At 64.0% G+C, this 15,092-nt stretch overlaps 2 protein-coding genes across 2 annotated transcripts; both read left to right on the top strand.

Moving 5' to 3' along the window:
- The first annotated feature begins 1,652 nt into the window (after positions 1-1,652).
- Positions 1,653-4,994, top strand: LOC128137894 (PHD finger protein 7-like). Its single transcript, XM_052779142.1, has 10 exons — positions 1,653-1,695; positions 2,032-2,123; positions 2,213-2,314; positions 2,594-2,718; positions 2,802-2,964; positions 3,071-3,177; positions 3,407-3,520; positions 3,673-3,791; positions 3,975-4,060; positions 4,575-4,994. The coding sequence occupies exons 1-10, from the start codon at positions 1,653-1,655 to the stop codon at positions 4,992-4,994; spliced, it is 1,371 nt and encodes a 456-aa protein (XP_052635102.1).
- Positions 4,995-9,283: 4,289 nt separating this feature from the next.
- Positions 9,284-12,624, top strand: LOC128137895 (PHD finger protein 7-like). Its single transcript, XM_052779143.1, has 10 exons — positions 9,284-9,326; positions 9,663-9,754; positions 9,844-9,945; positions 10,225-10,349; positions 10,433-10,595; positions 10,702-10,808; positions 11,038-11,151; positions 11,304-11,422; positions 11,606-11,691; positions 12,205-12,624. The coding sequence occupies exons 1-10, from the start codon at positions 9,284-9,286 to the stop codon at positions 12,622-12,624; spliced, it is 1,371 nt and encodes a 456-aa protein (XP_052635103.1).
- Positions 12,625-15,092: the final 2,468 nt, after the last annotated feature.

A 15,092-nucleotide genomic window follows, 5' to 3' on the forward strand; every position in this document is an offset into this window, starting at 1 on the left:
CAGCCTGGGAAGCCTCCAGTGCCTCTCAGCAGTGTCAGCCCGCTAGTATCGCAGAAGGGCTTCTGGGGGTTCCGGGTTTCTATCCTGGTCCCGAATTGCAGTTCTCCAGTCCTGGACTTGGCATTCCTTTTCGCCTGCTCTGGTTGGGCCTGAGACACCCTCTGGTTTTCGTCCTGGTGTCACGGGTGAATTAGTCAGAGAAGTCATCGCCGTGGGCTTAACTCAGAGGGTTTTATTAACGATGAAGCGATGATCAAGTGGTAATCGATCGATGATCGAATGAAGATCACGTGGTCATCAAGTGGTGATCAAGCGATAACTGAATGGTAATTAGAATCACAGCATCCTTTAGGTTGGAAAAGACCCTTAAGATCATCGAGTCCAACCGTTAACCTAACACTGCCAAGTCCACCGCTAACCCGTGTCCCTAAGCGCCACACCTACACGTCTTTTCGACGCCTCCGGGGATGGCGACTCAACCGCTTCCCTGGGCAGCCCCTTCCAGTGCTTGACAAGCCTCGGCCCATCGATCCAGCCCGTCCAGATCCCTCTGGAGAGCCTTTCCAGCCTCCAACAGATCAACGCTCCCACCCACCACCTCCGAAGCTGCCCCACAGCCACTCGCAGTTTCCTACCCCACCACGGAAAGGCTCACGCTGACTCTGAAAGGCAGTTCCTTGCCACGGAAAAAGGCCATTTCCGCCGTGACTCCCCAGCTTGCGGTCCCACCGCCAGAAAGTGCCGGAGGCAGCACATCGCCGAAGCGCTAAGGAGTCCTCAGGCCCTTGTTGGGCTGCCTTAGACCTTAGGCCCTTGTTGGGCCACCTGCGACTCTGAGGTGCCGCCCTGAGGTCCCGTGCTGTGCCCCGGCCACCCACCGCCTCTGAGCGGATGGCACGTGTGAGCCCAGGCCAGGCTCCAAGGTCGCTCCTGTCCCCTGTGCCGGGGAGCCCGGCACCGGAGGCAGTACTTGCGACGCAGCCTTACCGGCGCGGCGCAGAGGGGAAGGATCACCTTCCCCGACCTGCTGGCAGCGCTCCCCGTGCCGGGGGCAGGAGCACAGAGTTCCCTCGGCCAGGGCTGGAGCCCTGGAGTCGCGCTGCCCCAACAGCACCTTTCGGCCAACAGCGTCCCCCTCGACGGCTGCCCCGGGGGACCCGGCATCGGACTCTGCACTTGCTGCAGGAGCAGCCGCCCCGGTGACGTGGGTGCCGAGGGCTCGGGCCCCCGCCTCGGCACGTCGCAGCCACCCCTGTGAGGCGGTGGCCGCCTCAGAGCGGGCGGCGGGTGGCCGAGGGCGTCCCTGCCCGTAGTTGGGGCGCACGCAGGCCAGCGGTGCTGATGTCACAGTGGCCACCGTGACCCGCGGGGGCAAGCCCACAAAAAGGAGCGCTGGGCACAGGCCGTCTGTCAGTGCGACCTGGCGAGGTGAGGAGAGGGCAGGGGAGGGACGGGGCTTGTGCGGGGCTGCCGAGGGAGGAGGGGGGCCCCAGGCCTCGGGGCGCTGGGCCTGCGCTGCAAGCTCACCCGCCTCTGGCTTCTCCCTCGCCCGCGCCCTGCTTCTCCCTCAGAGTCAGCAGAGGAGCATTTGGAGGAGACGCCCGGCGTTGCTGGGACAGGGACTCTCCAGACGCTCGCCGTTGACGTGCGCCATGTCCGCGAGGAAGCAGAAGGCCCCCGGCTCGATGGAGCAGGGTGAGAGCAAAGTAGCCCTCCCGCAGCGTAGCAGAGGGCTTGTCGGGGCGGTCAGCGTGGGGCCGAGAGCGGTGGCAGGGGGAGGCAGGAGCTCCCCGACGACCACCCCGGGGCAGGGCCCCTCCTGTCCTCAGCCAGCGGGGCCCAGGCTGGGCAGTGGGCACCTGCTGGGACCCCCGTGCCTGCAATGCCCCCTTCCTCTCCAAGGCCTCCAGCCCTGCCCATCAGCCGGCTCGGCAGGGGCAGAGCAGGCCCTTGGGGGCAATCCCTCAGGGACGCTTCCCCCGGCCCCGCAGAGGTGCTCATTCCCAGTGGCGTTTGCTCTCTCCCCTCCAGCATGCCTGCTGTGTCGCCGGGCAGAGGCTGACCCGGCTCTCTGCGGGGCCAAACTGGAGAAGCAAGGGCTCTGTGCCCATGTGTTTTGCCTGGTGAGTTACGCCGGGGCTCCCTCCAGCTTTCCGACAGGCAGTCCCTGCCACGCTCTCCTCAGCAGCTCCTCCTCTTTTCTCTACTGCAGCTTTTTGCCAACGAGCTTTTTCAGCAAGGGGGCAGGGAAGTAGGACTCATGGGATTTCTCCCCGAGGATATTCGACGTGCAGTCGCGTGGGCAGCGTGGAAGGTGAGCACCTGACAAGGCCGGGGAGATCTGTGCCGGGAGAGGTTTGCGGGAGCCTAGCCCAGACCCGAGAGAGAAATCCCAGCCCTTCCAGCCGGCTCTGGGACAGGAGTCTTGCTCCCAGCAGCTCCACAGAGGCTCCAGCACAGGAGCCTCGTCCGACAGGCGCATCTGCGGGGTGTGACCCGGCAGCGGCCACATCCTGCGCCCTGCCCGGAGGCGTGGGGCTGGCCGTGGCGGCCCTGAGGCTGCCGCTGATGGGGGCTGCTCTGCTCTTTCCAGCACTGCTTCGTCTGTGGCGAGAGCGGGGCCGCCATCTCCTGCTGGCAGAGGAGCTGCGACCGCAGCTTCCATCTCCCCTGTGCCGCGGAGGGTGGATGCGTCACCCAGTTCGCTCTTCAGTACAGGTACCTCCTCTCCCCTCCTCGCTGCCACCCGGGGAAGGAGCCAGCGCTTCTCACCTCGCCCATCCCTTTCCTCTTGCCCCCAGGGCCTTCTGCTGGCAGCACCGCCCAGAGCAGGCAGTGGAGGCAGCTCCGGAGGAGAACACCACCTGCCTCATCTGCCTGGACCTTGTGGAGGAGAGAAAGTCCTACGGCACCATGGTGTGCCCAGCGTGCAAACACGCCTGGTTCCACAGGGGCTGCATCCAGGCAGGAGCCGTTCCCTCGCCCCCGGGGTTCCCTCGCCCCCGGCGCACGGCAGGCGCTCGGCAGCACCAGGGCCTCGCTCATGCTCCTTATGTTTCTCCTCCTGCAGGGACAGGCTCTGTGCGCCGGCATTTCTTGCTTCCAGTGCCCCCTCTGTAGAGATAAGGAGCTATTTCTCTTGGAAATGCTCACCATGGGGATCCGAATCCCCTCCAGGTCGGTGCCCTTCTGGCCGGCTCACAAGACAGGAGGCTGCAAGCGCTGTGCCGCCCGCGCCAGGGGCTGCCCCAGCAGTCCTTCCTGGCCCTCCGCTGTCCCGCGAGTCTGGGCTTCAGCTTCACGGGGGAGCTGGAAACAGGGCAGGGCAGAGGGGGCGAGCAGGGACGCCCTGCATCTCCCTTATGCCGGGGCAGCAGGGGCTCATCCATTTTCCTTTCTCCATCAGACTGCCATCGTGGGAGAACAGGCGTGCATACGCAGCACTAAGTGAGAGGCACAGCCGCTGCGATGCCAGGGAGTGCCTTTGTCCAGGAGGCAGGGAGCAGGCAGAGGAAGAGGGGTAAGTTGCCAAAGCTGCACCCCGGGGCTCTGTACGGGAAGCCTGTCTCGCCAAGGGCTCGAAGCGCAAGGACTGAGACCGAGAGCTCGGCCGGACAATCCCGTGCTGCGGTCACTTTGTCCTCACAGCCATGAACCCCTTTGCTTCCCCAGGCCCTGGCAACTGCTCCTGTGCTGCTCCTGCGCTGCCGAGGGCACCCACAGACGCTGCTCCGACTTGAGGAGCAGCACGGCCAGCTGGGAGTGCGACGCGTGTGCTGGCCTGGGCACCGGTAAGAGGCAAAGCACCCGCCTGCCCCTGGGCTGGGGCCAGGGGCCAGGCAAGGCCTGGCAGCGGGAGCCCGGGGTGGGCCTGGCAGAGCCTCTCTGCTCTAGGAGGGCTGGGGGCACCGCTCTGGCCTATCCTGCCCCGGGCCTGGGGGCCGTGCCCTTGACCTTCCTGCTTCCCCTTACAGCCTCCAGTGCCAGCTCGGAGCTCGCCGGCCCCAGCACTGCCAGCCAGGCAGGATCGGGGCCTTCCCACGGCTCGCCGGCACCCGACGCCAGCAGCCCCAGCACCGCCAGCCAGCTGCCAGCGGGGTCCTCCTGCGGCTCCCCACCGCCGGAGACCAGCAGCCCCGGCACCGCCAGCCAGGCGGCATCAGGGTTCTCCTGCGGCTCCCCGCCACTTCAGGGCAGCAGCCGCTCCAGCCCCCCTGGGCCCGTGCGGATGCGAGACCGCTCCCGCTTGCAACGCCGGGAGCAACATCCCTACAGCCGGCCCGGAAGACGCCGTGACAGGAGCCGTGCGCCAGCACCAAGTGCCGAGAGCAGCACCCCCAGCCAGGCGGCGCTGGGGCCGTCCCACAGCTCCCCGGCACCCCGACGCCAGCAGCCCCAGCACCGCCAGCCAGCTGCCAGCGGGGTCCTCCTGCGGCTCCCCACCGCCGGAAACCAGCAGCCCCAGCACTGGGAGCCAGGCGGCGTTCGGGCCACCCCACGGCTCCCTGGCACCGCAGACCAGCAGCCCCGCCGATGCGGCATCAGGGCCGTCCCAAGGCTCCCCAGTGCTTCAGGGCAGCAGCCGCGCCAGCCCCCCTGGGCCCGACCGCGTGCGAAACAGCTCCCGCTTGCGACGCCGGGCCCAACATCCCTACAGCCGGCCCGGAAGACGCCGTGACAGGAGCCGTGCGCCAGCACCAAGTGCCGAGAGCAGCACCCCCAGCCAGGCGGCGCTGGGGCCGTCCCACAGCTCCCCGGCACCCGAGACCAGCAGCCCCAGCACCGCCAGCCAGCTGCCAGCGGGGTCCTCCTGCGGCTCCCCAGCGCTCGAGAGCAGCAGAAGCTCCAGCCCCCCTGGGCCCGTGCGGATGCGAGACCGCTCCCGCTTGCAACGCCGGGCCCAACATCCCTACAGCCGGCCCGGACGCCGCCGCGGGACCAGCCGTGCGCCATCCCCGAGCGCTGGTCCTGATCCCCCTCCACCCGTACAATAAAGCTGGCCGTTAATCTCTGCGCTGGGACATTCCACGCTCATTCGTCGGCTTCCTCCTCCTCCACCTCTCCCTTTCTTGGGGGGCAGCCTTAGGGGCTGGGCCCAGAGCGTCGTCTTCTCCCTGGCGGTTGGCAGCACCTTCCCCAGACCTCCCTCCTCGCGGGCTGGCCTTGGCCGGCTGCCCCGCGCCATGGCCGTGGGCTTCGGGTCTCTGCCCCCACCCCCGGGAGGGTGGCCCGGCACGGCCCAGTCGGCGCCACCGCCCGTCTCCGGCAACGTGGGCTGTGCCCCCCCCAGCCGGCACGGCCCTCACGGCTCGCCCCCCAAAATCACGCGCCCCGGCCCCAGCGACTTTTGACACGCTTCATCTCTCTCTCCTTCTCGACAAGGCTATAACCCATTTCCCATCCTCGTTGCCCAGGTGAGTGAGAATTGGGGCAAAGTGGCAAAGCTCCTTTTCTTGGAAAGCTGAGGTCGGTGTTGTGAGAGACTGAATGTCTCAAACGTTGTGGTGGGGCAAGTTCTGCTTAAAGACAAACCCTGCACAGCAAGGAACCAAGGTGAAAAGCCCATCAGCTCAGACATCAGCAACAGGAGGGGGAGGGCGTGCTGGAGGGTGTGCAGCTCCCTCTTCTGATAAGCTCTTCTGATACAAAGATCAAACAATGGCAGTGTCTGCAGGGAAGGAGAAGTTACTCCACAAACGACCCCCAAGCCCAAAGGCTCACAGCCTGCTCATTAACCTGGCCAGTTCGGGTGCCCGCCCGAAGGAGGGGCAACGATGATAAAAGGACACAAACTGAAGCCCCGGGTGCGCAAGCCCACCGGGACTGGACCCCTCGGCTGACCGGACCCCTCCGCTGACTGAACCAACGCTGGACGGACCCAGGACCGCTGAAATCTTTCTCTCTTCCTTTTTCTCTCTCTGTCTTCCTCTCTCTTTCCTTTTCCTTTGCCACAATCCCTACACCTCATCTGTTTCAAGATAGAAACCGCTGACCAAGTCAGAGACTAAGAGTAGATGCAGCCGCCCCGGGCCCTTCTCTGAGGAGGAGTCTGGAAAGCAAGGGGGTCTGCTCTGAACCTCCTGACTCAACGGGAGGGATCTCCCTGAATTCACGTATATGGTTACACGGTTTACAGAAGCAGTCTTATGCCAATTCCCGTTGTGAGAAACCCTGCCACCTACTACCACGCCTCCCCAGTTCAGTTGGCTTCTGTCATGAATAAAATCTTTAACCGATCGTTTGGTGTCGTTTCACCTTAATTTAGCCCAAGGGAATTTCGAATTAAACACAACTCCCTGGTCTGTCCAGTCTGGGTCATGACAGGCCCTCACGGCTCGCCCCCCAAAATCACGCGCCCCGGCCCCAGTGACTTTTGACACGCTTCAACTCTCTCTCCTTCTTGACAAGGCTATAACCCATTGCCCATCCTCGTTGCCCAGGTGAGTGAGAATCGGGGCAAAGCGGCAAAGCTCCTTTTCTTGGAAAGCTGAGGTCGGTGTCACGTCTGTCTTTGTGACATGAAGAATTCTGCAGCTCGTGTTTCTACAGTAGCCAAAGGCCACTCCCCGTTCCCCAGCTCCGGGTCCTGTTCTCCAACGTGATTGCTGCTGCTGCACCAACTGAAGGCTTCCTTCCTGCAGAACAAGCCAAGACATCCCTTTTAAGAGAGACTGCAAACACCTGGTCAGGGACGTACTCCTCAGAGTTGAGGAGAGCCAGAGCAGTACCTGTTACTGAGGGCTTGAGTCCCGTCACGTGCCCTTTAGAGCAAAAAACCCACACGTGCTCTACGGCAAGGTAACAGGGGGCCTGGGAAATGTCAGTCATCCAAAAGGATTTCCCTCCCGTTGGAGACCAGCAAGTACCTTTCTAGTGCAGGAAGGAGAAGAGATTTGGTTGCAGAGTGACGGCTGAACAGCTCCGCGGAAGTTGGCGGAGAGCTGGAAGGCTGAATCAAAGAATAACGGTGACCAAAGCGCAAAGAGAATCCCCTGGGCTGGCTGTACAGATGTGAACAACCCTCTGCTCTTCAGGCAAACTACAGCTGGTCTTACGGTGTGTGCATTGAGCGCCTCCCTGACAGGCCTTGACGCAGCATGCGAGTCGATTCACTACAGTAGGGAGCAGCTGTCCTCTCTGAGGAAGGCAGGGGAACCCGGGAGACCCGATGGGCTTTCCTGCCAGCAAAGAGGCAATGAGGAAGGAAAGGAGGTAGAGAGGGTCCAAAAGAGAACTCGGTGCAGCGCTTTGTCCTTCTGCTCTTGCCTGCCGTGACTGGGAAGACGTGAGGTCTAGACACGGCCGGAGCAGGCAGTGCTCTTCAGGGGGATTGCCATGTGAGCTCCCAGGCAGTCCCGAGCAACGGAGCTCAAAGGGAGCTGCCCCAAGCGCTGTGGTCGTGCACGGCCTCGCTCCGAACCGAGGTGCTTGTTCCCTGGCACCGCTCGCCTCTGTCGGCATCTAGCGAACGGAGCTCCGTAACGCCCTGGCGTCGGAAGGCCGAGCAAAATCTCAGCAAGCCTGCTGAGAAGGAAACCCTGAGGACCGGCGTTTGGCTTGGAAGGTGGCTGGCAGAAGAAGGTGGCTGAGGACACTCTAAAAGCAGCAGCCGAAGGAGGCAGCCTGGGAAGCCTCCAGTGCCTCTCAGCAGTGTCAGCCCGCTAGTATCGCAGAAGGGCTTCTGGGGGTTCCGGGTTTCTATCCTCGTCCCGAATTGCATTTCGGACCTGGGTTCTCCAGTCCTGGACTTGGCATTCCTTTTCGCCTGCTCTGGTTGGGCCTGAGACACCCTCTGGTTTTCGTCCTGGTGTCACGGGTGAATTAGTCAGAGAAGTCATCGCCGTGGGCTTAACTCGGAGGGTTTTATTAACGATGAAGCGATGATCAAGTGGTAATCGATCGATGATCGAATGAAGATCACGTGGTCATCAAGTGGTGATTAAGCGATAACTGAATGGTAATTAGAATCACAGCATCCTTTAGGTTGGAAAAGACCCTTAAGATCATCGAGTCCAACCGTTAACCTAACACTGCCAAGTCCACCGCTAACCCGTGTCCCTAAGCGCCACACCTACACGTCTTTTCGACGCCTCCGGGGATGGCGACTCAACCGCTTCCCTGGGCAGCCCGTTCCAGCGCTTGACAAGCCTCGGCCCATCGATCCAGCCCGTCCAGATCCCTCTGGAGAGCCTTTCCAGCCTCCAACAGATCAACGCTCCCACCCACCACCTCCGAAGCTGCCCCACAGCCACTCGCAGTTTCCTACCCCACCACGGAAAGGCTCACGCTGACTCTGAAAGGCAGTTCCTTGCCACGGAAAAAGGCCATTTCCGCCGTGACTCCCCAGCTTGCGGTCCCACCGCCAGAAAGTGCCGGAGGCAGCACATCGCCGAAGCGCTAAGGAGTCCTCAGGCCCTTGTTGGGCCGCCTTAGACCTTAGGCCCTTGTTGGGCCACCTGCGACTCTGAGGTGCCGCCCTGAGGTCCCGTGCTGTGCCCCGGCCACCCACCGCCTCTGAGCGGATGGCACGTGTGAGCCCAGGCCAGGCTCCAAGGTCGCTCCTGTCCCCTGTGCCGGGGAGCCCGGCACCGGAGGCAGTACTTGCGACGCAGCCTTACCGGCGCGGCGCAGAGGGGAAGGATCACCTTCCCCGACCTGCTGGCAGCGCTCCCCGTGCCGGGGGCAGGAGCACAGAGTTCCCTCGGCCAGGGCTGGAGCCCTGGAGTCGCGCTGCCCCAACAGCACCTTTCGGCCAACAGCGTCCCCCTCGACGGCTGCCCCGGGGGACCCGGCATCGGACTCTGCACTCGCTGCAGGAGCAGCCGCCCCGGTGACGTGGGTGCCGAGGGCTCGGGCCCCCGCCTCGGCACGTCGCAGCCACCCCTGTGAGGCGGTGGCCGCCTCAGAGCGGGCGGCGGGTGGCCGAGGGCGTCCCTGCCCGTAGTTGGGGCGCACGCAGGCCAGCGGTGCTGATGTCACAGTGGCCACCGTGACCCGCGGGGGCAAGCCCACAAAAAGGAGCGCTGGGCACAGGCCGTCCGTCAGTGCGACCTGGCGAGGTGAGGAGAGGGCAGGGGAGGGACGGGGCTTGTGCGGGGCTGCCGAGGGAGGAGGGGGGCCCCAGGCCTCGGGGCGCTGGGCCTGCGCTGCAAGCTCACCCGCCTCTGGCTTCTCCCTCGCCCGCGCCCTGCTTCTCCCTCAGAGTCAGCAGAGGAGCATTTGGAGGAGACGCCCGGCGTTGCTGGGACAGGGACTCTCCAGACGCTCGCCGTTGACGTGCGCCATGTCCGCGAGGAAGCAGAAGGCCCCCGGCTCGATGGAGCAGGGTGAGAGCAAAGTAGCCCTCCCGCAGCGTAGCAGAGGGCTTGTCGGGGCGGTCAGCGTGGGGCCGAGAGCGGTGGCAGGGGGAGGCAGGAGCTCCCCGACGACCACCCCGGGGCAGGGCCCCTCCTGTCCTCAGCCAGCGGGGCCCAGGCTGGGCAGTGGGCACCTGCTGGGACCCCCGTGCCTGCAATGCCCCCTTCCTCTCCAAGGCCTCCAGCCCTGCCCATCAGCCGGCTCGGCAGGGGCAGAGCAGGCCCTTGGGGGCAATCCCTCAGGGACGCTTCCCCCGGCCCCGCAGAGGTGCTCATTCCCAGTGGCGTTTGCTCTCTCCCCTCCAGCATGCCTGCTGTGTCGCCGGGCAGAGGCTGACCCGGCTCTCTGCGGGGCCAAACTGGAGAAGCAAGGGCTCTGTGCCCATGTGTTTTGCCTGGTGAGTTACGCCGGGGCTCCCTCCAGCTTTCCGACAGGCAGTCCCTGCCACGCTCTCCTCAGCAGCTCCTCCTCTTTTCTCTACTGCAGCTTTTTGCCAACGAGCTTTTTCAGCAAGGGGGCAGGGAAGTAGGACTCATGGGATTTCTCCCCGAGGATATTCGACGTGCAGTCGCGCGGGCAGCGCGGAAGGTGAGCACCTGACAAGGCCGGGGAGATCTGTGCCGGGAGAGGTTTGCGGGAGCCTAGCCCAGACCCGAGAGAGAAATCCCAGCCCTTCCAGCCGGCTCTGGGACAGGAGTCTTGCTCCCAGCAGCTCCACAGAGGCTCCAGCACAGGAGCCTCGTCCGACAGGCGCATCTGCGGGGTGTGACCCAGCAGCGGCCACATCCTGCGCCCTGCCCGGAGGCGTGGGGCTGGCCGTGGCGGCCCTGAGGCTGCCGCTGATGGGGGCTGCTCTGCTCTTTCCAGCACTGCTTCGTCTGTGGCGAGAGCGGGGCCGCCATCTCCTGCTGGCAGAGGAGCTGCGACCGCAGCTTCCATCTCCCCTGTGCCGCGGAGGGTGGATGCGTCACCCAGTACGCTCTTCAGTACAGGTACCTCCTCTCCCCTCCTCGCTGCCACCCGGGGAAGGAGCCAGCGCTTCTCACCTCGCCCATCCCTTTCCTCTTGCCCCCAGCGCCTTCTGCTGGCAGCACCGCCCAGAGCAGGCAGTGGAGGCGGCTCCGGAGGAGAACACCACCTGCCTCATCTGCCTGGACCTTGTGGAGGAGAGAAAGTCCTACGGCACCATGGTGTGCCCAGCGTGCAAACACGCCTGGTTCCACAGGGGCTGCATCCAGGCAGGAGCCGTTCCCTCGCCCCCGGGGTTCCCTCGCCCCCGGCGCACGGCAGGCGCTCGGCAGCACCAGGGCCTCGCTCATGCTCCTTATGTTTCTCCTCCTGCAGGGACAGGCTCTGTGCGCCGGCATTTCTTGCTTCCAGTGCCCCCTCTGTAGAGATAAGGAGCTATTTCTCTTGGAAATGCTCACCATGGGGATCCGAATCCCCTCCAGGTCGGTGCCCTTCTGGCCGGCTCACAAGACAGGAGGCTGCAAGCGCTGTGCCGCCCGCGCCAGGGGCTGCCCCAGCAGTCCTTCCTGGCCCTCCGCTGTCCCGCGAGTCTGGGCTTCAGCTTCACGGGGGAGCTGGAAACAGGGCAGGGCAGAGGGGGCGAGCAGGGACGCCCTGCATCTCCCTTATGCCGGGGCAGCAGGGGCTCATCCATTTTCCTTTCTCCATCAGACTGCCATCGTGGGAGAACAGGCGTGCATACGCAGCACTAAGTGAGAGGCACAGCCGCTGCGATGCCAGGGAGTGCCTTTGTCCAGGAGGCAGGGAGCAGGCAGAGGAAGAGGGGTAAGTTGCCAAAGCTGCACCCCGGGGCTCTGTACGGGAAGCCTGTCTCGCCAAGGGCTCGAAGCGCAAGGACTGAGACCGAGAGCTCGGCCGGACAATCCCGTGCTGCGGTCACTTTGTCCTCACAGCCATGAACCCCTTTGCTTCCCCAGGCCCTGGCAACTGCTCCTGTGCTGCTCCTGCGCTGCCGAGGGCACCCACAGACGCTGCTCCGACTTGAGGAGCAGCACGGCCAGCTGGGAGTGCGACGCGTGTGCTGGCCTGGGCACCGGTAAGAGGCAAAGCACCCGCCTGCCCCTGGGCTGGGGCCAGGGGCCAGGCAAGGCCTGGCAGCGGGAGCCCAGGGTGGGCCTGGCAGAGCCTCTCTGCTCTAGGAGGGCTGGGGGCACCGCTCTGGCCTATCCTGCCCCGGGCCTGGGGGCCGTGCCCTTGACCTTCCTGCTTCCCCTTACAGCCTCCAGTGCCAGCTCGGAGCTCGCCGGCCCCAGCACTGCCAGCCAGGCAGGATCGGGGCCTTCCCACGGCTCGCCGGCACCCGACGCCAGCAGCCCCAGCACCGCCAGCCAGCTGCCAGCGGGGTCCTCCTGCGGCTCCCCACCGCCGGAGACCAGCAGCCCCGGCACCGCCAGCCAGGCGGCATCAGGGTTCTCCTGCGGCTCCCCGCCACTTCAGGGCAGCAGCCGCTCCAGCCCCCCTGGGCCCGTGCGGATGCGAGACCGCTCCCGCTTGCAACGCCGGGAGCAACATCCCTACAGCCGGCCCGGAAGACGCCGTGACAGGAGCCGTGCGCCAGCACCAAGTGCCGAGAGCAGCACCCCCAGCCAGGCGGCGCTGGGGCCGTCCCACAGCTCCCCGGCACCCGACGCCAGCAGCCCCAGCACCGCCAGCCAGCTGCCAGCGGGGTCCTCCTGCGGCTCCCCACCGCCGGAAACCAGCAGCCCCAGCACTGGGAGCCAGGCGGCGTTCGGGCCACCCCACGGCTCCCTGGCACCGCAGACCAGCAGCCCCGCCGATGCGGCATCAGGGCCGTCCCAAGGCTCCCCAGTGCTTCAGGGCAGCAGCCGCGCCAGCCCCCCTGGGCCCGACCGCGTGCGAAACAGCTCCCGCTTGCGACGCCGGGCCCAACATCCCTACAGCCGGCCCGGAAGACGCCGTGACAGGAGCCGTGCGCCAGCACCAAGTGCCGAGAGCAGCACCCCCAGCCAGGCGGCGCTGGGGCCGTCCCACAGCTCCCCGGCACCCGAGACCAGCAGCCCCAGCACTGCCAGCCAGCTGCCAGCGGGGTCCTCCTGCGGCTCCCCAGCGCTCGAGAGCAGCAGAAGCTCCAGCCCCCCTGGGCCCGTGCGGATGCGAGACCGCTCCCGCTTGCAACGCCGGGCCCAACATCCCTACAGCCGGCCCGGACGCCGCCGCGGGACCAGCCGTGCGCCATCCCCGAGCGCTGGTCCTGATCCCCCTCCACCCGTACAATAAAGCTGGCCGTTAATCTCTGCGCTGGGACATTCCACGCTCATTCGTCGGCTTCCTCCTCCTCCACCTCTCCCTTTCTTGGGGGGCAGCCTTAGGGGCTGGGCCCAGAGCGTCGTCTTCTCCCTGGCGGTTGGCAGCACCTTCCCCAGACCTCCCTCCTCGCGGGCTGGCCTTGGCCGGCTGCCCCGCGCCATGGCCGTGGGCTTCGGGTCTCTGCCCCCACCCCCGGGAGGGTGGCCCGGCACGGCCCAGTCGGCGCCACCGCCCGTCTCCGGCAACGTGGGCTGTGCCCCCCCCAGCCGGCACGGCCCTCACGGCTCGCCCCCCAAAATCACGCGCCCCGGCCCCAGCGACTTTTGACACGCTTCATCTCTCTCTCCTTCTCGACAAGGCTATAACCCATTTCCCATCCTCGTTGCCCAGGTGAGTGAGAATTGGGGCAAAGTGGCAAAGCTCCTTTTCTTGGAAAGCTGAGGTCGGTGTTGTGAGAGACTGAATGTCTCAAACGTTGTGGTGGGGCAAGTTCTGCTTAAAGACAAACCCTGCACAGCAAGGAACCAAGGTGAAAAGCCCATCAGCTCAGACATCAGCAACAGGAGGGGGAGGGCGTGCTGGAGGGTGTGCAGCTCCCTCTTCTGATAAGCTCTTCTGATACAAAGATCAAACAATGGCAGTGTCTGCAGGGAAGGAGAAGTTACTCCACAAACGACCCCCAAGCCCAAAGGCTCACAGCCTGCTCATTAACCTGGCCAGTTCGGGTGCCCGCCCGAAGGAGGGGCAACGATGATAAAAGGACACAAACTGAAGCCCCGGGTGCGCAAGCCCACCGGGACTGGACCCCTCGGCTGACCGGACCCCTCCGCTGACTGAACCAACGCTGGACGGACCCAGGACCGCTGAAATCTTTCTCTCTTCCTTTTTCTCTCTCTGTCTTCCTCTCTCTTTCCTTTTCCTTTGCCACAATCCCTACACCTCATCTGTTTCAAGATAGAAACCGCTGACCAAGTCAGAGACTAAGAGTAGATGCAGCCGCCCCGGGCCCTTCTCTGAGGAGGAGTCTGGAAAGCAAGGGGGTCTGCTCTGAACCTCCTGACTCAACGGGAGGGATCTCCCTGAATTCACATATATGGTTACACGGTTTACAGAAGCAGTCTTATGCCAATTCCCGTTGTGAGAAACCCTGCCACCTACTACCACGCCTCCCCAGTTCAGTTGGCTTCTGTCATGAATAAAATCTTTAACCGATCGTTTGGTGTCGTTTCACCTTAATTTAGCCCAAGGGAATTTCGAATTAAACACAACTCCCTGGTCTGTCCAGTCTGGGTCATGACAGGCCCTCACGGCTCGCCCCCCAAAATCACGCGCCCCGGCCCCAGTGACTTTTGACACGCTTCAACTCTCTCTCCTTCTTGACAAGGCTATAACCCATTGCCCATCCTCGTTGCCCAGGTGAGTGAGAATCGGGGCAAAGCGGCAAAGCTCCTTTTCTTGGAAAGCTGAGGTCGGTGTCACGTCTGTCTTTGTGACATGAAGAATTCTGCAGCTCGTGTTTCTACAGTAGCCAAAGGCCACTCCCCGTTCCCCAGCTCCGGGTCCTGTTCTCCAACGTGATTGCTGCTGCTGCACCAACTGAAGGCTTCCTTCCTGCAGAACAAGCCAAGACATCCCTTTTAAGAGAGACTGCAAACACCTGGTCAGGGACGTACTCCTCAGAGTTGAGGAGAGCCAGAGCAGTACCTGTTACTGAGGGCTTGAGTCCCGTCACGTGCCCTTTAGAGCAAAAAACCCACACGTGCTCTACGGCAAGGTAACAGGGGGCCTGGGAAATGTCAGTCATCCAAAAGGATTTCCCTCCCGTTGGAGACCAGCAAGTACCTTTCTAGTGCAGGAAGGAGAAGAGATTTGGTTGCAGAGTGACGGCTGAACAGCTCCGCGGAAGTTGGCGGAGAGCTGGAAGGCTGAATCAAAGAATAACGGTGACCAAAGCGCAAAGAGAATCCCCTGGGCTGGCTGTACAGATGTGAACAACCCTCTGCTCTTCAGGCAAACTACAGCTGGTCTTACGGTGTGTGCATTGAGCGCCTCCCTGACAGGCCTTGACGCAGCATGCGAGTCGATTCACTACAGTAGGGAGCAGCTGTCCTCTCTGAGGAAGGCAGGGGAACCCGGGAGACCCGATGGGCTTTCCTGCCAGCAAAGAGGCAATGAGGAAGGAAAGGAGGTAGAGAGGGTCCAAAAGAGAACTCGGTGCAGCGCTTTGTCCTTCTGCTCTTGCCTGCCGTGACTGGGAAGACGTGAGGTCTAGACACGGCCGGAGCAGGCAGTGCTCTTCAGGGGGATTGCCATGTGAGCTCCCAGGCAGTCCCGAGCAACGGAGCTCAAAGGGAGCTGCCCCAAGCGCTGTGGTCGTGCACGGCCTCGCTCCGAACCGAGGTGCTTGTTCCCTGGCACCGCTCGCCTCTGTCGGCATC

This window comes from Harpia harpyja, chromosome Z (assembly GCF_026419915.1).
Source record: "Harpia harpyja isolate bHarHar1 chromosome Z, bHarHar1 primary haplotype, whole genome shotgun sequence".
Lineage (NCBI taxonomy): Eukaryota > Metazoa > Chordata > Aves > Accipitriformes > Accipitridae > Harpia > Harpia harpyja.